The 23,808-nt window shown below is 47.9% G+C and overlaps 1 protein-coding gene across 6 annotated transcripts in view; it reads right to left on the bottom strand.

Moving 5' to 3' along the window:
* LOC137327759 (F-actin-monooxygenase mical2-like) overlaps positions 1–23,808 on the bottom strand; it is a 142,649-nt gene that overhangs the window by 35,280 nt on the left and 83,561 nt on the right. For 3 of the 6 annotated variants that reach the window (XM_067993571.1, XM_067993572.1, XM_067993567.1), the window contains exon 2: positions 4,435–4,800. In XM_067993571.1, the coding sequence (XP_067849672.1) occupies positions 4,435–4,698 (264 nt within the window). In that variant the 5' untranslated portion in view covers positions 4,699–4,800. Of the gene's footprint in view, positions 1–4,434; positions 4,801–13,451; positions 13,538–15,124; positions 15,260–23,808 lie in introns of those variants that run through there. The other 3 variants (XM_067993569.1, XM_067993570.1, XM_067993568.1) reach the window with 3 other exon arrangements.

Here is a 23,808-nt window from a genome sequence, read left to right as displayed (position 1 = left end):
CTGCAGTGCATCCTGTGGACGGTACACACTGGGTCCCCACAGCATAAAACCGCACAGAAATCAGCCCCTAATATAGGGATGCCAGCTCTAAGCAGCACAGAGCTGAGAGAATGCGAGCAATGAAGCTGGGACCCAGCCCAGTGCCACTATGTAATACCGTAGCCATTTAAGGTGCTAATCCAGGTCTCTGCAACTTACGTTGTCTTTTCACAAGTAAATGGAACACACTTCATATTAATCAGCCTGTACACTCCCTCTTGTTCAAATTAAGGATCAGTGCAGAAGTCTAAATTGGGTTCGTTTGCATCTATTAAGATGAACATGGGAGTTTATTCCGACTCGAACCCTTCGGACGTGCCTGACCCCTTCACAAAAGCAGCAGTGCTGGTTGACTTCCTCTTCCTGTGCAGGCACAGTACTGTTTCTCGTGTCCCACCATCACAGAATCGTAGAATCTTACAGCACAGACGGAGGCCATTTGGCCCCTCGTGCCTGTGTTGGCTCCCCCCGCTCTTTCCCCACAGCCCTGCAAATTTTTCCTTTTCAAGTATTTATCCAATTCCCTTTTGAAAGTTATTATTGAATCTGCTTCCACCGCCCTTTCAGGCAGCGTGTTCCAGATCAGAACAACTCGCTGCTTAAAAAAATTTCTCCTCATCTCCCCCTCTGGTTCTTTTGCCAATTAGCTTAAATCCGTGTCCTCTGGTTACTGACCCTCCTGCCAGTGGAAACAGTTTCTCCTTATTTACTCTATCAAAACACTTCAGGATTCTGAACATAGAATCATAGATGTTTACAACATGGAAACAGGCCCTTCGGCCCAACATGTCCATGTCGCCCAGTTTATACCACTAAGCTAGTCCCAATTGCCTGCACTTGGCCCATATCCCTCTATACCCATCTTACCCATGTAACTGTCCAAATGCTTTTTAAAAGACAAAATTGTACCCGCCTCTACTACTGCCTCTGGCAGCTCGTTCCAGACACTCACCACCCTTTGAGTGAAAAAATTGCCCCTCTGGACCCTTTTGTATCTCTCCCCTCTCACCTTAAATCTATGCCCCCTCGTTATAGACTCCCCTACCTTTGGGAAAAGATTTTGACTATCTACCTTATCTGTGCCCCTCATTATTTTATAGACTTCTATAAGATCACCCCTTAACCTCCTACTCTCCAGGGAAAAAAGTCTCAGTCTATCCAACCTCTCCCTATAAGTCAAACCATCAAGTCCCGGTAGCATCCTAGTAAATCTTTTCTGCACTCTTTCTAGTTTAATAATATCCTTTCTATAATAGGGTGACCAGAACTGCACACAGTATTCCAAGTGTGGCCTTACTAATGTCTTGTACAACTTCAACAAGACATCCCAATTCTATTAAATCCTTCCTTCATCTTCTCTGCTCTCAGGAGAACAATCCCAGCTTCTCCAGTCTCTCCACGCGTAACTGAAGTCCCTCATCCCTGGTACCATCCCGGTAAATCTCCTCTGTACCCTCTCCAAGGCCTTGACATCCTTCCCAAAGTGCGGTGCCCAGAATTGGACACAATACTCCAGCTGAGGCCTAACCAGTGTTTTATAAAGGTTGACCATAACTTCCTTATTTGAACTTAGCGTCTGGATCTATTTCGGCTTAGTTCGGTCTATGTAACATCACAAAACATGAGATTTGATGGGAGACTTCCCCCTTTTTTCTGCTTGTAGAATTGCACCACAGCTTTCACCGACCTATTGAGGAGAGGAAGTGACTGATTTGTAACTTACTAGTGGGGAAGTTAAAGGTGACCAACAGTTCCACACTCAAATCCTCTCCCGTCCTCAGCATCCGGCTTTTAAACATTCCCATTCCACGTCTAAACACCAATATCGGCTTGCATTTCTGTAGCGCCTTTAAAGTCGCAAAACATCCCAAGGCGCCCCACGGGAATGCAATCAGACAAAAAAAACTGACACCGAGCCGAAGAAGGAGCCATCAGGACAGGTGATCGAAAGCTTGGTCAAAGAGGCAGGTTTTAAGGAGGGTCTTAAGAGAGAGTTGGGGATTCCAAGGACACCCACTCACCTCTGGATTGTATGGGCTGCTACTTTCGATGTTCTTGCTGTCATTTCATAAGAACATAAGAAATAGGAGCAGGAGTAGGCCATTCGGCCCCTCGAGCCTGCTCCGCCATTCAATAAGATCATGGCTGATCTGATCCTAACCTCAAATCTCAATTCATGTCCAATTTCCTGCCCGCTCCCCGTAACCCCTTTCAATCCGGAAACTGCAGGACAAAGTTTTTAAAATGCGGCAAAGGTAAACTTTTCCTCCATTGGCCATGAACTCTTTCTAAATGGTAAAAGTTAAAAACAGTGGATGTCCAAAGGGACTTAGGGGTTCAGGTACATCGATCATTGAAGTGTCATGAACAGGTGCAGAAAATAATCAATAAGGCTAATGGAATGCTGGCCTTTATATCTAGAGGACTGGAGTACAAGGGGGCAGAAGTTATGCTGCAGCTATACAAAACCCTGGTTAGACCACACCTGGAGTACTGTGAGCAGTTCTGGGCACCGCACCTTCGGAAGGACATATTGGCCTTGGAGGGAGTGCAGCGTAGGTTTACTAGAATGATACCCGGACTTCAAGGGTTAAGTTACGAGGAGAGATTACACAAATTGGGGTTGTATTCTCTAGAGTTTCGAAGGTTTAGGGGTGATCTGATCGAAGTTTATAAGATATTAAGGGGAACAGATAGGGTGGAGAGAGAGAAACTATTTCCGCTGGTTGGGGATTCTAGGAGTAGGGGGCACAGTCTAAAAATTAGAGCCAGACCTTTCAGGAGCGAGATTAGAAAACATTTCTACACACAAAGGGTGGTAGAAGTTTGGAACTCTCTTCCGCAAACGGCAATTGATACTAGCTCAATTGCTAAATTTAAATCTGAGATAGATAGCTTTTTGGCAACCAAAGGTATTAAGGGATATGGGCCAAAGGCAGGTATATGGAGTTAGATCACAGATCAGCCCATGATCTTATCAAATGGCGGAGCAGGCACGAGGGGCTGAATGGCCTACTCCTGTTCCTATGTTCCTATATAACTCGGAGGAAAATAGCTGGATTTTATTCAATGACGGAATGATTAAATGCACATTGGGCAGCAAAGTGTGAGAAGAAGAGTTTTCATTTCTATCACATCCACCAGGACATTTTGTAAGCGATGGTGAGGTCGAACTGGGAGATTACAAACCCTCTCGTTGATCTCTTTCAAAGCTCATTGAAATCAAGTCACGTACTACTGATAGCAAACGTGACCCCCCCCCCGCTTTTAAAAAAAAAATGGGCATGAGGCAGATTATGTGAGCCTTAACTCAACTGTGGGGTGACACCAAGGGATCGTGTGAAAGGCCTGCGCCTGATTGGAGATGGGTTCGGAAGGGGCAAGTTGTGTCTGGCCAGGTTATTAGATTTCTTTGAGGAGCTAGCGGTTCTGCTGGATGAAAAGGGGAGGCAGTGGACGTTGTCGACCTGGATGGACTTCGGGAAGGCATCGGACGTTGACCCAGCCCCAGAAAACAGGACTACTCGGTGCCCGTCTTCGATCTTTACATCGTCACCTGAACGAGGTCATAAGATCATAGGGAGATAGGAACAGGAGTAGCCCTTCAACTCCGTTCCGCCATTCAATGAGATCATGGCTGATCTGTGATCTAACTCCATATACCTGCCTTTGGCCCATATCCCTTAATACCTTTGGTTAACAAAAATCTACCAATCTCAGATTTAAAATTAACAATTGAACTAGCACCAACTGCCGTTTGCGGAAGAGAGTTCCAAACTTCTACCACCCTTTGTGTGTAGAAATGTTTTCTAATCTCACTCCTGAAAGGTCTGGCTCTAATTTTTAGACTGTGCCCCCTACTCCTAGAATCCCCAACCAGCGGAAATAGTTTCTCTCCATCCACCCTATCAGTATCTTGAAAACTTCGATCAAATCACCCCTTAAGCTTCTAAATTCCAGGGAATACAACCCCAATTTGTGTAATCTCTCCTCGTAACTTAACCCTTGAAGTCCGGGTATCATTCTAGTAAACCTACGCTGCACTCCCTCCAAGGCCAATATGTCCTTCCGAAGGTGCGGTGCCCAGAGCTCGTCTGGGTCGTGCGGGTCTCGTTTTGACGTCTCACCCTAAAGACCATGTATCTCTGTCAGTGCAGCGCTCCCTTTAGTACCGGTACTGGGAGTGTCAGCCTTCAAGCCTTAAGAGCGTTACCAACTGAGCAACTTGCAGTTCTTTTTAAACCAAAATCGGTAAATAGAAAAGTCGGTTGAAATGACTTAAACTTAGACACAGGCCCGTTGCCCGTACGGTAGCTGGAGAGTTGTGGCGGACGCTGCCCGATTCGTTTCAATTCAGCAAGTCAATAGCAGTTGGTCTGATCAAACTCTACTCACCCGCGTGTTGGGACATGAGTTGCCTCTCTTGTACTCCTTGTGGTCGGCTTGCTTGTCCAGCTTGCTCCATAGGGCTTTGGCCTTCCAGGTGTTGACCTTCGACTTCAGCATGGAGTAGAACATCCGATGGTCCAATGGGTCAAGGTCAAGGTAGTGGCAGAGTATGTGGAACGCCTGCAGAGTGCCCTTGAACGTCGATGCCTGCACAAAGTTCTCAAAGAGTTGTCCAGCCTGGCTGCTTTTGTCGGCGTCATTTTCACCCATGGTCTAGTCAGGACCCCGTCACTCAATAGAAGTAGATCAGGCGTTCACAGCTGGCTGGCAGGTGACACAATGGACTCACGTTTATTTCCAGACATTGTAAACCTGAACAGGTTCCAAAAGCAAAGGCACAATTAATCCATCAAAAATTCATTCAGGCGCAGTGATTTTACAAGAAGTGAACAGGACATTCTGCATATTGAGAATTAAAGCTGATTTTCAAGCCCATTGCAAAAAACAATGAAATAAAAATCTTATCAAGTATTAAAACGCAAACTATACACTATGGTGGGATCCATTTATTCAATCAACGTCAGGCTTGTCCGCAAAGTTGAAGCCCATGGAATAAAGGGGGCAGTGGCAGCATGGATACAGAATTGGCTAAGTAATAGGAAACAGAGAGCAGTGGTGAACGGTTGTTTTTCGGACTGGAGGGAGGTATACAGTGGTGTTCCCCAGGGGTCGGTGCTGGGACCACTGCTCTTCTTGATATATATTAATGACTTGGACTCGGGTGTACAGGGCACAATTTCAAAATTTTGCAGATGACACAAAACTTGGAAGGGTAGTAAACAGTGAGGAGGATAGTGATAGACTTCAAGAGGAGATAGACAGGCTGGTGGAATGGGCGGACACGTGGCAGATGAAATTCAACCCAGGAAAGTGCAAAGTGATACATTTTGGTAGGAAGAACGAGGAGAGGCAATATAAACTAAAGGGCACAATTCTAAAAGGGGTACAGGAACAGAGAGATCTGGGGGTATATGTGCACAAATCGTTGAAGGTGGCAGGGCAGGTTGAGAAAGCAGTTCAAAAAGCATATGGGATCCTGGGCTTTATAAATAGAGGCATAGAGTACAAAAGCAAGGAAGTCATGATGAACCTTTATAAAACACTGGTTCGGCCACAACTGGAATATTGTGTCCAGTTCTGGGCACCGCACTTTAGGAAAGATGTGAAAGCCTTAGAGAGGGTGCAGAAGAGATTTACTGGAATGGTTCCAGGGATGAGGGGCTTTAGTGACATGGATAGACTGGAGAAGCTGGGATTGTTCTCCTTGGAACAGAGAAGGTTGAGAGGAGATTTGATCGAGGTGTTCAAAATCATGAAGGGTCTAGACAGAGTAGATAGAGGGAAACTGTTCCCATTGGCAGAAGGGCCAAGAACCAGAGGACAAATTTAAGGTGATTGGCAAAAGAATCAAAGGCGACATGAGGAAAAACTTTTGTACACAGCGAGTGGTTAGGATCTGGAATGCACTGCCCGAGGGGGTGGTGGAGGCAGATTCAATCATGGCCTTCAAAAGGGAACTGGATAAATACTTGAAGGGAAAAAATTTGCAGGGCTACGGGGAAAGAGCGGGGAGTGGGACGAGCTGGATTGCTCTTGACGAGAGCCGTCACGGGCTCGAAGGGCTGAATGGCCTCCTTCTGTGCTGTAACCATTCTATGATGCATCCTTAAAGATGTCAAACACATACTTTCTACCACGTCCAACGTTTTCTTGGAGCTTTGCACTATCCACTGGACAAGTTCACCAGCTCCTTGTTGCTCAGTGGTTTTCTGACCCATGCTCCCTTCAGGTGCGACTCCCCGCCAGGAGCAGACACCAGTGAATTTACCCTCACATCTCTGGTTTGCCCGGAGAATTCACATCAACAATTTAAGCTACGTTTACGCCATAGAGGGAGGGTCGGTCCGCAGTGGGTTGACTTCACACTGACGTTTGGATCTGCGCTAACAACCGAACAATTCTCGAACAAACCTCCGCATCATCAACAGCAACGTGCATTTATACAGCGCAGTTAACACAGCGAAACGTCACAAGGCGCTTCACGGGAGCGATCATCAAACAAAATTTGACACCGAACCACGTAAGGAGATATCAGGGCAGGTGACCAAAAGCTTGGTCAAAGAGGCAGGTTTTAAGGAGCGTCTTAAAAGGAGGAGAGAGAGGCCGAGAGGTTTAGGGAGGGAATTCCAGAGCTTAGTCACTCATGGCGGAGCGATGAAAATCGCGGACGCGCGAGAGGCCAGAATCGGAGGAGCGCCGAGATCTCGGAGGGTCGTAGGTGCTGGAGGGGGTTACAGAGATGGGGAGGGGGGCGAGGGCCACGGAGGAGATTTGAAAACAAGGATAAGAATTTTTAAAACAAGGCGGTCCAGGACCCAGGAGCCAATGTGGGTCAGCCAGCACGAGGGGGGTGATGGGAGAACGGGACTTGGTGCGAGTTAGGACACACCACAAAATATATTTGTTCCGAGCACGATACCCAATGTAAGGAAACCAAGGGAGCATCTGGGGAGAAAACAGGGCAACACACACATTCATGGTGAGATACGGGCTGGCTTCACTGATTTAGAACTTACAATTATTAACATATATAAAAAAAAAATCTGAAAATAAAAAGCTGGTCTCGGTAAGAGTGACCATGAAGCTGTCGGATTGTCGTAAAAACCCAACTGGTTCAATGACGTCCTTTAGGGAGGGAAACCTGCCGTCCTTACCTGGTCTGGGCCTATATGTGACTCCAGTCCCCCACACCAATGTGGTTGACTCTTGCTGCCCTCTGAAGTGGCCCAGCGAGACACTCAGTTGCGTCAAAACCGCGATCTGCAGCGGTTCAAGAAGGCGGCGGCCCACCACCACCTTCTCAATGGGGGCAATCAGAGACGGGCAATAAATGCCGGTCTTGCCAGCGACGCCCGCATCCCGAGAAGGAAGATAAAATATCGTCCTCGCTGCCTGAATCGTACAGCGCATCACCACTGGGTGTGATAGCTTCGTTGCATAACCTGAAGCTGTCCGATTGGGAGTATCCCGAGTTAATTTGCAAGTACCCAAATCAGATCCTTTCAGGATCAGCTCAATGGGTGTCTCGAACAAAATTAAAATCAGGAGGAAAAGAAGAACATAAGAAATAGGAGCAGGAGTAGGCCAATCGGCCCCTCGAGCCTGCTCCGCCATTCAATAAGATCATGGCTGATCTGATCCTAACCTCAAATCTAAATTCATCTCCAATTTCCTGCCCGCTCCCCGTAACCCCTAATGCCCTTTACTTCGAGGAAACTGTCGATTTCAATAAATAAACACGGTGTTAGAAAAAAAATGGGCAATTCGCTCACATCGCAGTGACTGCATACCGAGTAACTCACTGTGCTTGAAGTATGTTGGGACTTCCTGAGAGACCCTGACGGTTGCATGAAGTAGGATGTGAGGAGTCTTGTGTGGAGCATAAACGTTGGCATAGACCAGTTGGGCCGAATGGCCTGTGTTAGAGGAACACAGGAGCAGGAGTAGGCCATTCAGCCCCTCGAGCCTGCTCTGCCATTCGATAAGATCATGGCTGATCTGTGATCTAACTCCATATACCTGCCTTTGGCCCATATCCCTTAATACCTTTGGTTGCCAAAAAGCTATCTCTCTCAGATTTAAATTTAGCAATTGAGCTAGTATCAATTGCCGTTTGCAGAAGAGAGTTCCAAACTTCTACCACCCTTTGTGTGTAGAAATGTTTTCTAATCTCACTCCTGAAAGGTCTGGCTCTAATTTTTAGACTGTGCCCCCTACTCCTAGAATCCCCAACCAGCGGAAATAGTTTCTCTCTATCCACCCTATCTGTTCCCCTTAATATCTTATAAACTTCGATCAGATCACCCCTTAACCTTCGAAACTCTGGAGAATACAACCCCAATTTGTGTAATCTCTCCTCGTAACTTAACCCTTGAAGTCCGGGTATCATTCTAGTAAACCTACGCTGCACTCCCTCCAAGGCCAATATGTCCTTCCGAAGGTGCGGTGCCCAGAACTGCTCACAGTACTCCAGGTGCGGTCTAACCAGGGTTTTGTATAGCTGCAGCATAACTTCTGCCCCCTTGTACTCCAGTCCTCTAGATATAAAGGCCAGCATTCCATTAGCCTTATTGATTATTTTCTGCACCTGTTCATGACACTTCAATGATCTGTGTACCTGAACCCCTAAGTCCCTTTGGACATCCACTGTTTTTAACTTTTTACCATTTAGAAAGTACCCTGTTCTATCCTTTTTTGATCCAAAGTGGATGACCTCACATTTGTCTACACTGACTTCCATTTGCCACAGTTTTGCCCATTCACCTAATCTATCAATATCGCTTTGTAATTTTATGTTCTCCTCCACACTGCTTACAATGCCACCAATCTTTGTGTCATCGGCAAACTTAGATATGAGACTTTCTATGCCTTTCTGTGCTCTCGGCTCGATGTAATCATGACCAATCTCTTAACACAAGCTCTTTCCTTCTGGCTGTGCCTACACGCTCTTGGGTTGGCGAGCTGCCTTAAGATGCCCACTGCTCCAAAGTGGCAAGCATTCGGCTGCCACCTGCACCCAGAACTATACAGGGCAAAGCAAACACTGCAGCGATTTGTGACTCAACAAGGCTCCTTTCAGGTTTGGTACCCATGTGGGTTAATGCGCCCTTTTACATCTATAGAATCATAGAGCACCACAGGCCGCCATTCGGCCCATTGTGCCTGTGCTGGCTCTTTTGAAAGATCTATCCAATTAGTCCCACTCTCCCCTGCTCTTTCCCCCTGACCCAGCAAATCTATACTTTTCAAGTATTTCATCCAATTCCCTTTCGAAAGTTATTATTGAATCTGCTTCCACTGCCCTTTCAGGCAGCGCGTTCCAGATCAGAACAACTCGCTGCGTAAAAAAAATTCTCCTCATCTCCCCTCTGGTTCTTTTCCCAATTATCTTAAATCTGTGTCCTCTGGTTACTGACCCTCCTGCCAATGGAAACAGTTTCTCCTTATTAACTCTATCAAAACCCCTCATAATTTTGAACGCCTCTATTAAATCTCCCCTTGACATTCTCTGCTCTAAGGACAATAATCCCAGTTCTCCAGTCTCTCCACCTTATGTACAGCACCTTATCATGTCCTCAGGACACCCCAAAGCACTTGACAATCAATTAATTACTTTTTGAAGTGTCGTCACTTTGCGTTCAGGCAGAGGAATAAGCACCGACCAGGACTCTCATTTAACGACTTCTCACTGTACAAACTGAATCAGTGAGTCAAAAGCAGCCAACGAACAAGAGAGAAACCTTCCACTTCCAGGAGTCCAGAAGGCCTCAAACTTTTTGTTTTTACAGTAAGCAAGAAAACAAGGCCTGCGTTTCCAGCCAAATCGGACCGAGGGAGAGGACAGGACCAGAAGGGGCTGTGCAGTACACATCTGATCGGTCCCCATAACCTGATCCCCCTCAATCTCCACGCCCTCAAACTGCTATCCTTCCCTTAAATGCGTCTGCCTCACTAGTCACACCTTCACACCGCAACACTGCAGGAATAAAGAACGGACTTGCATTTATATAGCGCCTTTTATGGCCTCAGGATGTCCCAAAGCGCCTTACAGCCAATGAAGCACTTTCGAAGTGTAGCTACTGTTGTAACGGAGGAAACGCGGCAGCTAATCTGTGCACAGCAAGATCCCACAAAACGGCAATGAACGACCAGATAATTTGTTTGCGATGATGTCGGACGAGGGATAAATATTGGCCAGGACACCGGGAAGAACTCCCCTGCTCTTGTTCGACACAATGGCCATGGGATCTTACGCGTCCATCTGAGAGGGCGGACGGGGGCCTTGGGTTAACGTCTCATCCGAAAGATGGATCCAACCCTGCAGATAAATCTAAAAATACATGCATACCTTTCCCTCCGTTAAGCTCATGCCCATGTCCTGCGTTTTTCTAATACATTAGTAACTGCTGTACTTTCTTATGGTTGACATTAATGCATTATTTACTTTGCAGTCTCATTTTTCTGCCAGATATTCCTGATTTTTCGAAAGCCCCTGACCTCCACAGAACCCCCTCTAAGTGGGACAATGTACAATTTGCATTTATATAGCATCTTTAACATGATAGAATGCCCCGAGGTGCTTCACAGGAGCGATTATCAAACAAAATTTGACACCGAGCCACATAAGGAGATATTAGGACAGGTGACCAAAAGCTTGCTCGAAGACGTAGGTTTTAAGGAGCGTCTTAAAGGAGGAGAGAGACAGGTGGAGAGATTTAGGGAGGGAATTCCAGAGCTTAGGGCCCAGGCAGCTGAAGGCACGGCCGCCAATGTTGGAGCGATGAAAATCAGGGATGCGCAAGAGGCCAGAATCGGAGGAGCGCAGGGATCTCGGAGGGTTGTAGGGCTGGAGGAGGTTACAGAGATAGGGAGGGGGGCGAGGACCATGGAGGGGGCGCGAGCCATGGAGGGGGCGAGAGCCATGGAGGGGGCGAGAGCCATGGAGGGATTTGAAAACAAGAATGAGAATGTTAAAATCTTGTGACGTATCAGGAGATACAAGGTGCCAGTTTGAGAAAGAAACCATCTGTCGAGTGACATAGAGCCAGCAGACCAGAGTTATACTGCTGGCTCTGTACAGCCCACTGGCTGAGGGAACCAGGGCTGCTGATACGCGAGCTTGCATCGATGAGTACGGCCACGCTCACTGACATCTGAATGCCACTTCCACGTCCTGTTTAACAAACAGCTTCCTGCCAGCGTTAAAAAGATTTTCTAAACATTTATAAAGTTCCCACGACGCCCTGAGGATCAATGTAAAATGTGTAGTGCAAGTGTTCTACAATCGGGAATTAAAAATTGCGATTGAACATAAGAAACAGGAGCAGGTGTAGGCCATTCGGCCCCTCGAGCCTGCTCCGCCATTCAATCAGAGCACAGCCGATCTTCGACCTCAACTCCATTTTCCCGCCCGATCCCCATATCCCTTGGTTCCCTTAGTGTCCAAAACTCTACCGATCTCGCACAATGCAAGAAGTTCCTCTCTCTTTCTGGAATTGAATGTCTAACTTCTTGCCTCTCTAAACCTCTCCGCCTCTCTTTCCTCCTTTAAGACGCTCCTTAAAACCTACCTCTTTGACCAAACATTTGTCTTTCTTTGGCTCGGTGTCAATTTTTGTCTGTTTTTATGTCAATGTTGGGTCATTTTCAAAATGGCGATCTGTAACTGGTGGGGTGCCGCAGGGCTCAGTGCTGGGGCCTCAACTATTTACAATATATATCAATGAAGGAACAGAGTGTCTTGTGGCCAAATTTGCTGATGATACAAAGATAGGTGGAAAAGCAAGTTGAGATTAGGACACAAAGTGTCTGCAAAGGGATATTGACAGGTTAAGCGAATGGGCAAAAATTTGGCAGATGGAATATAATGTGGGAAAATGTGAAGTCATCCCACTTTGGGAAGAAAAATAAAAAAGCAAAATATTATTTGAATGGAGAAATACTACAAAATGCTGCGGTACAGAGGGATCTGGGTGTCCTCGTACATGAAACACAAAAAGTCAACATACAGGTGCAGCAGGTAATCCGGAAGGCAAACGGAATATTGGCCTTTATTTCGAGGGGGATGGAGTATAAAAGCAGGGAAGTCATGCTACAACTGTACAGGGTGCTGGTGAGACCACACCTGGAGTACTGCGTACAGTTCTGGTGCCCTTATTTAAGGAAGGAGATACTTGCATTGGAGGCAGTTCAGAGAAGGTTCACTAGGTTGATCCCGGGTATGGAAGGGTTGTCTTATGAGGAAAGATTGAACAGGTTGGGTCTATACTCATTGGAGTTTAGAAGAATGAGAGGAGATCTTATTGAAACATACAAGATTCTGAGGGGACTCGATCGGGTAGATGCTGAGAGGATGTTACCCCTCATGGGGGAATCTAAAACTAGGGGGCGCAGTCTCAGAATAAGGGGTCGCCCGTTTAAGACGGAAATGAGGAGGAATTTCTTCTCCCAGAGGGTGGTGAATCTTTGGAATTCTTTACCCCAAAAAGCTGTGGAGGCTGAGACATTGAATACATTCAAGGCTGAGTTAGACAAATTTTTGCTCAGCGAGGGAGTCAAAGGATATGGGGAAAGGGCGGGAAAGTGGAGTTGAGGTAAAAATCAGATCAGCCATGATCTCATTGAATGGCGGAGCAGGCTCGAGGGGGCCCGAATGGCCTACTCCTGCTCCTATCTCTTCTGGTCTTATAATGCTCCTGTGAAGCACCTTGGGATGTTTTACCATGTTAAAGGCGCTATATAAATGCAATTTATTGTTGTGCTTCATTTAGCAGCAACTGGGAGTGAGTCTTGGGCTCAGTGGGAGCCATTCGGGCCTCGGAGTCAGAAGGTGCTGGGTTCGAACCCCACTCCGGGCGGTCCCGGCGAGCAGAGCTCGGCTCTGAATTCCGGGTTGACGCCCAGCTGGATTCTCGTGTCCGGTGGGTGCGGGTGACCCCCCTCCCACCCTCCGTATTAGGTCTAACCCCCCCCCCCCCCACCGACCGGTATAAAAAGGTGGTCACAGCCTCGGAAGGAGTGCTCACGTTCGCGGCCTGTCAACCAGCCCGTGAATCCTCCCGCTCTCTTCCCTTGGAGAACGGCGTGAAGATACGAGAACAACACCTGGCCGCCCAACTGCAGTCCCTCAGAACCGTCAACGTGAAACAGCCGCGTTCAGGGCGAGGCAGCTCCAGAATCCAGAAGTGGCCGTCTCCTGCTCAAGGTTCCAGCCTCTTGGTTGGGCACGCCAAGCGCTCCCGTGACCCAATGGGTGACCTTTAACCCCGCCGAATTTTTCCTGAATTGTTTCCTTAAGATATCTCAGCAGCTCAGGGCGAATAGGAATGTCTCCAGTTCATTACCGACTACTTGAAGCCCTCTCTGCGACTCACCACACCTCTCCCTGAATCGCAAGTACTTACTTCAACTCAAAGGAAGCTCGTCACAAAGCAATTTCCTTTGGCCTCTTAGCTCTTTCCACAACTTAAGGGGGTGATCTTATGGAAGCCTATAAAATAACGAGGGGCATCGATAAGGTAGATAGTCAAAATCTTTTCCCAAAGGTAGGGGAGTCTATAACGAGGGGGCATAGATTTAAGGTGAGAGGGGAGAGATACAAAAGGGTCCAAAGGGGCAATTTTTTCACTCAAAGGGTGGTGAGTGTCTGGAACGAGCTGCCAGAGGCAGTAGTAGAGGCGGGTACAATTTTGTCTTTTAAAAAGCATTTGGACAGTGACATGGGTAAGATGGGTATAGAGGGATATGGGCCAAGTGCAGGCAATTGGGACTAGCTTAGTGGTATAAACTGGGCGACATGGACATGTTGGGCCGAAGGGCCTGTTTCCATGTTGTAAACTTCTATGATTCTAACTTCTTTTGTTGCCTGAACAGTGAATTGAAAGGCCCTTAAAAGCTCACTAAAGAATCAAAGATTTAATAAGGTGGCATAAATAATCTCGAGCAAGGCACGGGGAGGGCTCTCCCCACACTGCCAGGAACATATCTCGGCAGGTCGCACGCACACCGCTGGCAATTTTTAAGAGCGAGCTTACGTTTTTGTACGGCCTTTCACCTCCTCAGGATGTCCCAAAGCGCATCACAACCAATTAAGTACCTTTGAAGTGCAGTCATCGTTTGTGATGTCGGGAACTGCGTCTGCCCAAAAGTCCAAAACCGTGGGCCGCCCGCTCGCGATCTCACCCTCTTACGTTAGACGCAGAACGCAAAATCCAGGCCGACGCTCCCAGTACCGAGGGAGCGCCGCACTGGTCGGAGGTGCCGTCTTTCGGGAGAGACATTAAATCGCGGAGAAGATCCCATGGCCACTGTTTCGAAAAAGAGCAGGGGAGTTCTCCCCGGCATCCCGACTAATATTTAACCGTCAACCGACATGACAAAACAGGTTTGCTGGTCAGTTGTCACGTTGCTGTTTGTGGGATCTTGCTGTGCACGAATTGGCTGCCGCGTTTCCCGCACCACACTTCAAAAGTACTTCATTGGCTGTAAAGTGTTTTGGGGCGTCCTGGGGGCGTGAAAACGCAATTTAAATTGAAGCTCTTTCTTTTACGAGTCTGGCCTGATGTTGAGCCTCGTGTAAAAATTGCCCAGGGAGGGGTGCAGTTTTGGCGGTCTGTTTGAACCCGTACCCCCACTAGATATTTCCTGAACCGAAGTGGAGCTTATTATAATCAGTAAGAGCGCGTGGACCCTCTCGCCCGCTCTCTCAACACCTTGAAAACGTAACCGTCACGTAGCTGAGTGCCGCACCATAAACCCGCACGTACAGAGCTCTCTCCTGCCCGGGAGAGTCGCCGTCTCCAATAGATCGATTTACAATTGATAACTGCTGTCTTCTGATTAACTAGCCCTCATGCCGAATTGACAACCACAGCTGTTAATAAACAGGGTCGTGCCAAAAGATGGGGAGACAGATTACAGAGCAGTACGAAAATATCCAACACCACATAATCATTGACTTCACTTGCTCAAAGAGTTTTTCCAAACTTTTAAATTCAGACTTCCTGTCCAATCAGAAAGTAAAATCAAAGTCTAAACCCCGGTTTCTAAAGCTCCAGACGCCCCCTCCACTTCTTACCTTCATTTTTTGCCAATTTATATCCTCTCCAGGCAAGACAACTTAAGCATCCCTTGTTTCTTGGTGAAATGCTCCAAAAGCAACACACCGTAAAGGGGGCCAGTCACAGAAAGCTTTTCATGTCCTGCTCTGTGAATGGCTACACGCAGTCTGTGTTGTAATATGGCACATTGTTATTAGCTGATGTAATTGATCGCAGAACTATGTTAGTCATCTCACATTTCATAACTCAGGGATGGGTGTGTTGCTCACTGCTCTCGCTCGCTCTCTCTCTCTCTGCATCCTGAACTCGGTGCAATAAATCAACCCATCAAACAGCGATACCAGCGTGGAGTTAAACCCAATGGGGACGGCCCCTTGCTTCTCGGGAGCTGGGCCAGAGTGTAACTCGCAAACTCGTGACGGACGTTCTACCTCATCAGGTGAGGTTCAACAAACTCGACGATTCCAGGACGTCGCGTAAGGGGAAGGGGGAAAGCAGAGGCGGAACAGAGAACCCCAGTCGTGGGTACGAGTGGTGAGGCGGTGATGTTAACATGAGTTCAAATCTCACCGCCGCGGCTCGAGAATCAGGACTTCAGTTTAAATTAAAAAAAACATCCAGAAGTAAAAAAAGTTGCTGCCAATAAAAGTGGTCGTAAAAAAAAACCCAACTGGTTCACTGGTTCCCTTACCTGCCGTCCTTACCCGGTCTGGGCCTATATGTGACTCCATTCCCCGCACCAACGTGGTTGACTCTTAACTGCCCTCTGAAGTGGCCCAGCGAGACCGCTCAGTTGTCTCAAAACCCGCAGCGGTTCAAGAAGGCGGCTCACCACCACCACATTCCCAGGGCAACTAGGGGATGGACAAGAAATGCCGGCCTCGCCCGAGAATAAATTTTACATTTGTTTTTCCAGCCTTAAGAACATAAGAAATAGGAGCAGGAGTAGGCCAATCGGCCCCTCGAGCCTGCTCCGCCATTCAATAAGATCGTGGCTGATCTGATCCTAACCTCAAATCTAAATTCATGTCCAATTTCCTGCCCGCTCCCCGTAACCCCGAATTCCCTTTACTTCTAGGAAACTGTCTATTTCTGTTTTGAATTTATTCAATGATGTAGCTTCCTGGGGCAGCAAATTCCATAGACCTACTACCCTCCGAGTGAAGAAGTTTCTCCTCATCTCAGTTTTGAAAGAGCAGCCCCTTATTCTAAGATTATGCCCCCTAGTTCTAGTTTCACCCATCCTTGGGAACATCCTTACCGCATCCACCCGATCAAGCCCCTTCACAATCTTATATGTTTCAATAAGATCGCCTCTCATTCTCCTGAGCTCCAATGAGTCGAGTCCCAATCTACTCAACCTCTCCTCATATGTCCGCCCCCTCATCCCCGGGATTAGCCGAGTGAACCTTCTTTGCACTGCCTCGAGAGCAAGTATGTCTTTTCTTGTAGCAACGCACAAGCCACGCTATTGGAAACAGCTGTGCCTGTTCCCATAGCAACACAGATGTGCCGAGCAGCTGGTGAGCCCTTTAAGCACTGAACACAGTTGCCCTCTGTAGTGGTGATTGGGGAGGGCTGGTCACGGCACAGTGCACTGAAGCACCATTAGAGAACTCGCACAAAGAGAGTATCAATCCTCGTTCCTTGTCTTGTCCGCTCTGAGGAGCTGCTGAGGGGCAGGACAGGTGTCCTCCCACGGGGAGCGTGGAGATATTAAGAGGCAGGGTCGTCACTGCTCCTCACTGGAAGAGTGGGAATGTGGAACTCGCTCCCGCAAGGAGTAGTCGAGGCGAGTAGCATCGATGCATTTCAGGGGAAGCTCGATAAACACGTGAGGGAGAAAGGAATAGAAGGATATGCTGATAGGGTGAGATGAAGTAGGGAGGGAGGAGGCTCATGTGGAGAATAAACACCAGCACGGACCAGTTGGGCCGAATGGCCTGTTTTCATGCTATTACAAGTTAAAAACAGTGGATGTCCAAAGGGACCTCGGGGTTCAGGTACATCGATCATTGAAGTGTCACGAACAGGTGCAGAAAATAATCAATAAGGCTAATGGAATGCTGGCCTTTATATCTGGAGGACTGGAGTACAAGGGGGCAGAAGTTATGCTGCAGCTATACAAAACCCTGGGTTAGACCGCACATGGAGTACTGTGAGCAGTTCTGGGCACCGCACCTTCGGAAGGACATATTGGCCTTGGAGGGAGTGCAGCGTAGGTTTACTAGAATGATACCCGGACTTCAAGGGTTAAGTTACGAGGAGAGATTACGCAAATTGGGGTTGTATTCTCTGGAGTTTCGAAGGTTAAGGGGTGATCTGATCGAAGTTTATAAGATATTAAGGGGAATGGATAGGGTGGATAGAGAGAAACTATTTCCGCTGGTTGGGGATTCTAGGAGTAGGGGGCACAGTCTAAAAATTAGAGCCAGACCTTTCAGGAGTGAGATTAGAAAACATTTCTACACACAAAGGGTGGTAGAAGTTTGGAACTCTCTTCCGCAAACGGCAATTGATGCTAGCTCAATTGCTAAATTTAAATCTGACACAGATAGCTTTTTGGCAACCAAAGGTATTAAGGGATATGGGCCAAAGGCAGGTATATGGAGTTAGATCACAGATCAACCATGATCTTACCAAATGGCGGAGCAGGCACGAGGGGCTGAATGGCCTACTCCTGTTCCTAAATTCCATGTAATGTCGCTAGAGTCCTGGGGACAGGTTGGCTGCAGGAGCGTTCTTGGACTAGGGACATGGGGGAAAAGAGAAAATCGAGCTGGTGAAACTCATTCGTAAAAAATCCGAAACAAAGAAAAACACAAAGCATTGGGCAAAACCTTCCTGGAAAAATAACGGCGTGTTATCGGCACACGGTGTTTATTAACGCGCAAATCAGCCGGCAAATTCAGGGGATTAAGAGACACGCCGTGAGTTAGAGTCATAGAGTCATAGAGTTATACAGCACGGATAGAGGCCCTTCGGCCCATCGTGTCCGCGCCGGCCATCAAGCCCTGTCTACTCTAATCCCATATTCCAGCATTTGGTCCATAGCCTTGTATGCTATGGCATTTCAAGTGCGAAACTCCGGAATCTGCCGGCCGATTTACGCCTCTCCGATTGCTTCACACAAACTGCAGCTCGCCCTCAACCTCCCCGTTATTCTTGAAGAACTTGCAGGACTTGCACATTAATTGCCCATTAAACTCACCGCAGAAAGTTAGGGCTCATACTTAATAGCACAAGTAACTTTTTAACGACGTGATAATTGTTCATAAAATGCCAATCAACCTTGGCTGCTCAGATGGGGAACAATTTAAACTGTTGTCTCATTCCTGCAGGTGGAAAATTCTTTTGAGTGTTTAAACATTTCAAATTTAATTTTTTTTTTCTTACTTTTCCTTTCTGCCTTTTTTTCTCTCTCTGTTAATCCAATCTTTCTTTCCCTCTCTATTTTTCTTTCTGTATCTGATTTGACTCGAATTCATCCTATTTCCTTCTCCATTGTTTCCTTAAATCTCATTGGTTAAGGAGATAGACTGACAGTCCCGTTGTTCACTAAGGTCTCAGATGCCCTGATAAGTGGCAAGGAACATTCGCGCCAGGTAATGACCATCTCCAACAAGAGAGAGTCTAACCACCTCCCCTTGACATTCAACGGCATTACCATCGCCGAATCCCCCACCATCAACATCCTGGGGGTCACCATTGGCCAGAAACTTAACTGGACCAGCCTTATAAATACTGTGGCTACAAGAGCAGGTCAGAGGCTGGGTATTCTGCGGCGAGTGACTCACCTCCTGACTCCCCAAAGCCTTTCCACCATCTACAAGGCACAAGTCAGGAGTGTGATGGAATACTCTCCACTTGCCTGGATGAGTGCAGCTCCAACAACACTCAAGAAGCTCGACACCATCCAGGACAAAGCAGCCCGCTTGATTGGCACCCCATCCACCACCATAAACATTCACTCCCTTCACCACCGGCGCACCGTGGCTGCAGTGTGTACCATCCACAGGATGCACTGCAGCAACTCGCCAAGGCTTCTTCGACAGCACCTCCCAAACCCGCGACCTCTACCACCTAGAAGGACAAGGGCAGCAGGCACATGGGAACACCACCTGCACGTTCCCCTCCAAGTCACACACCATCCCGACTTGGAAATATATCGGCCGTTCCTTCATCGTCGCTGGGTCAAAATCCTGGAACTCCCTTCCTAACAGCACTGTGGGAGAACCTTCACCACACGGACTGCAGCGGTTCAAGAAGGCGGCTCACCACCACCTTCTCAAGGGGCGATTAGGGATGGGCAATAAATGCCGGCCTCGCCAGCGACGCCCACATCCCATGAACAAATTTTAAAAAACAGCAAATTACGGCACAAAAAATACTCGAGTCGGAAAAAGTCTAACTAACGGGGCACGTCACGCGACGTCCCACTCCAGCAAGTCACATACGAACTAAGAGCAGGAGTAGGCCATTCGGCCCCCCTCGAGCCTGCTCTGCCATTTGATAAGATCACGGCTGATCGGATTGTGACCTCAAGCCTACTTTCCCGTCGGTCTGCTATAACTAGTCCCGCCCAATGGCCTTGGGACAAGTTGTCCTGTCAGGGCATTGACCTGTCATCTCTCTCAGTGATGCCCGCATTACTCACCACTCCCCACACTAGGTATCCCATAAAGTCCCTCCCTCAACACATGGAAGCATCATCGTCCTGCAGACCTGCTATCGCCTCACTAATACACACCCCTAATTTACGGTACGGCACTATGTCAATGAATTTGACATCTGCTATTAAATTATGAGCTAAACAGTGACTATTATTGTGAACTCAGGCAACCTGGATGTGATACAGAATGGGGTTCCCACGCTCGATATTGCTAATCGAGCCAGCTGAAGATCAGAGGCTAATGGTCCATGAGGGGGAAAATAAACGAGCAGACTTATTTAAGGGATCTTGACGGAAGAGAACTCGTCACACAAACCATTGTGCAAAAAACGTACTGAATCCTCCCTCGGAGGGTGTGCTCAGAGGTATAATTATAGCTCACAATCGGAAGCAGTAATTGCACACTGGGCAAGTCTGATTCGCAGCGGAAAATGTGCTATCAGCTGCTTCCAGTCGCTCAGGAGATTGGAGGCAACGTTTCAGAGATGAATGAAGGGAGTGCCCTTTCGTTCAAGGCTGGTGTCCGTGAACTGAGCAACATCTGCATTTGATGAACAAGTAAATTTGCACAAGTTGTCAATCATTCACCGCCATGTTCAATATTTAACCAGTTCACGGTGCCTACCAGCTCGAGTAAGAAGGAACGAACTTGCATTTATATAGCACCCGATCACCTCCTTGGGACGTCCCAAAGTGCTTCACGTCCGATGAATTACTTTTTTTTTAATTTGAAGCATTGTGTGGGAAAACATGGTCACAAGAAACAGCCAATGGGACAAGTGACTCGTCAATCTACTTTTGGTGGTTAAGGAAGTAATGTTGGCCAGGACACAAGGGAACTATCTCCTCTCCTCCAATAATACCAGGGGAACAGGCCCCAAGAGACCCAATCATCCAGATCATTGATGGATGGATGGATGAAAAGGAGAAAGAGAAAAAAAGATTTGCTTTTATATTGCACCATTCTTGACCTCGGGATGTCCCAAAGCACTTTATAACCAATATATACTTTTGAAGTGTAGTCACTGTTATAACACTGGAAACGCAAGAGCTAACTTGCGCACAGCAAGATCCCACAAACAGCAACGTGACAGCGACCAGATAATCTATTTTTAATGATGTTGGTTGTGGGATAAACATTGGCCAGGAGGCTCTTCCTCGAAATAGCGGCCGTGGGATCTTTTACGTCCACCTGAGAGGGCCTCGGTTTAACGTCCCATCCGAAAGACGGCTCCTCCGGCAGTGCAGCACTCCCTCAGCACTGCAGTGGGAGTGTCGGCCTGGATTATGGGCTCAAGTCCATAGAGTGGGACTCGAACCCACGACCTTCTGACTCAGGAGTACTATCAGGTGGTCCATCCATCCGGACCGCAGATCCTCTCTCTCTCTCTCTCTCTGCTCTTCCCTTCGAGTGGGGAGCCAGCCCACTCAGCCTCGACGTCTAAACACCCCTCGCTGCTTTGCCCAACTTGGGCTCCAAAACGGCCCGTGTGCTCCAAGCCAGACGTTGGATCTCGACCCTTCCCCCTCTTTGACCCTACTTGGTGTCTCTGTGCACAATCAAATCTGACACCTTGCTGGCCACCCAACCCTCAATAGTGTGCACTGCAACCAGACTCACTCCCATGAGAACATAAGAAATAGGAGCAGGAGTAGGCCAATCGGCCCCTCGAGCCTGTCCCTCTTAAATCAGATCCCAAGTGATCTGCCTCCCGCTGTCCCGGCCCCCCTACACTCGCTGGTTTTCCTCCCCTCCCTCCCCCCCCCCACCTTCGTTAAAACAGAGTTCGACTGATCGCTTTTCCCCACTCTCTGACCCCGCCCCCACACACACCGAACACCATAGTCATAGAGTTATACAGCACGGATAGAGGCCCTTCGGCCCATCGTGTCCGCGCCGGCCATCAGCCCTGTCTACTCTAATCCCATATTCCAGCATTTGGTCCGTAGCCTTGTATGCTATGGCATTTCAAGTGCTCATCCAAATGCTTCTTGAATGTTGTGAGGGTTCCTGCCTCCACAACCCTCTCAGGCAGTGAGTTCCAGACTCCAACCACCCTCTGGGTGAAAAAGTTCTTTCTCAAATCCCCTCTAAACCTCCCGCCTTTTACCTTGAATCTATGTCCCCTTGTTATAGAACCCTCAACGAAGGGAAAAAGCTCCTTAGTATCCATCCTATCTGTGCCCCTCATAATTTTGTACACCTCAATCATGTCCCCCCTCAGCCTCCTCTGCTCCAAGGAAAACAAACCCAATCTTCCCAGTCTCTCTTCATAGCTGAAGCGCTCCAGCCCTGGTAACATCCTGGTGAATCTCCTCTGCACCCTCTCCAAAGCGATCACATCCTTCCTGTAGTGTGGCGACCAGAACTGCACACAGTACTCCAGCTGTGGCCTAACCAGTGTTTTATACAGCTCCATCATAACCTCCTTGCTCTTATATTCTATGCCTCGGCTAATAAAGGCAAGTATCCCATATGCCATCCGTAAACTCTCCACCTCCCGCTCCTCTTTAAAAAAAAAAGACGTTCCCGGGAGAAGAGCAGGGGAGTGCTCCCCGGAGTCCGGGGGCCAATAGTTATCCCTCAACCAACAGCTAAAAACAGGTGATCTGGCCATCATCCGCTGGTTTTGCCAGATCGTCCGTTCAGAGGGACGCGAGTGACGTAAACCAACCCCGGTGCTTTGCTAACCGACGTCGCTACTTTTAATTATTTGTGAATGGAGAGTTGCTCGTTGTGGGATCTTGCTGTGCGCAAATTGGCTGCCGCCTTTTCCTACATCACAACGGTGACCGCACCTCAAGAAGCACTTCATCGGCTGTCAAGCCCGTCGGGACGTCCTGAAGGTGGCGAAAGGCACGGTCTAAAAACGCCAGTCTTTCTCTCTCTCTCTCTCTCTCTCTCTCTCGTTCCTGCGAAGAGCCTGGCGACATTTTTCTGCTCGCTAGGATTCCCAAACTACCCGTGACCTTCTGCCGTAAGGGTGACCTGTGGGTGTCCGCGTGTTTCAAAAATGCGAAATCTCCAGGGCGACTATTTCGTATTTTAAATTTTTAAGAACGTCACTAAATTAAGTTAAAATTTAAAATAATTAAACACCAAACATTAACGTTAAGTTTCAACCAATTGCAAAAGCAGCCGGATGGAAACGATACAATAATTGACGGTAGACTGCTGATATTCGGGGGCTGAATGGAATGCAGTTTTAATTTGCTGCTCACAGTTAATTACACTGTTTAAACTTTGTTTATCACCTAACCGGGACATCCCCTTGGAGAATTTGAATTCAGTTTACCAAATCTGGAAATAAAAAGCTGGGGAAAGTAAACGTGATCCTGAAACAGTCGGATTGTTGTAAAAACCCAGCTGGTTCACTGATGTCCCTTTGGGGAAGGAGACCTGCCGTCCTTTCCCCGGTCTGGGACGATATCTGGCTCCAGCCCCCACACCGCACGTGGTTGACTCTTAACTGCCCCTCTGGAGTGGCTGAGTGAGACACTCAGATGTACATCTACCCCGACACAGGGCAACCAGGGATGGGCAATAAATGCCGGAGAGAGACACACAGACACAGAGAGAGAGACAGAGAGAGAGAGAGAGACACACACAGACACAGAGAGAGAGAGAGAGAGAGAGACACACAGACACAGAGAGAGAGAGACAGAGAGAGAGAGACACAGACACAGAGAGAGAGAGAGAGAGAGAGACACACACAGACACAGAGAGAGAGACAGAGAGAGAGAGAGACACAGACAGAGAGAGAGAGAGAGAGAGACACACACAGACACAGAGAGAGAGAGAGAGAGAGACACACACAGACACAGAGAGAGAGAGAGAGACACACACAGACACAGAGAGAGAGAGAGAGAGAGAGACACACACAGACACAGAGAGAGAGAGAGAGAGAGACACACACAGACACAGAGAGAGAGACAGAGAGAGAGAGAGAGACACAGAGAGAGAGAGAGAGAGACACACACACAGACACAGGGAGGGAGGGACAGACAGACAGAGAGAGGGAGAGACAC

The sequence above is a fragment of the Heptranchias perlo genome, chromosome 12, assembly GCF_035084215.1.
Source record: "Heptranchias perlo isolate sHepPer1 chromosome 12, sHepPer1.hap1, whole genome shotgun sequence".
Classification (NCBI taxonomy): domain Eukaryota; kingdom Metazoa; phylum Chordata; class Chondrichthyes; order Hexanchiformes; family Hexanchidae; genus Heptranchias; species Heptranchias perlo.
Note: the sequence above shows the minus strand (reverse complement) of the source record. Positions and strands in the feature narration are given on the sequence as shown.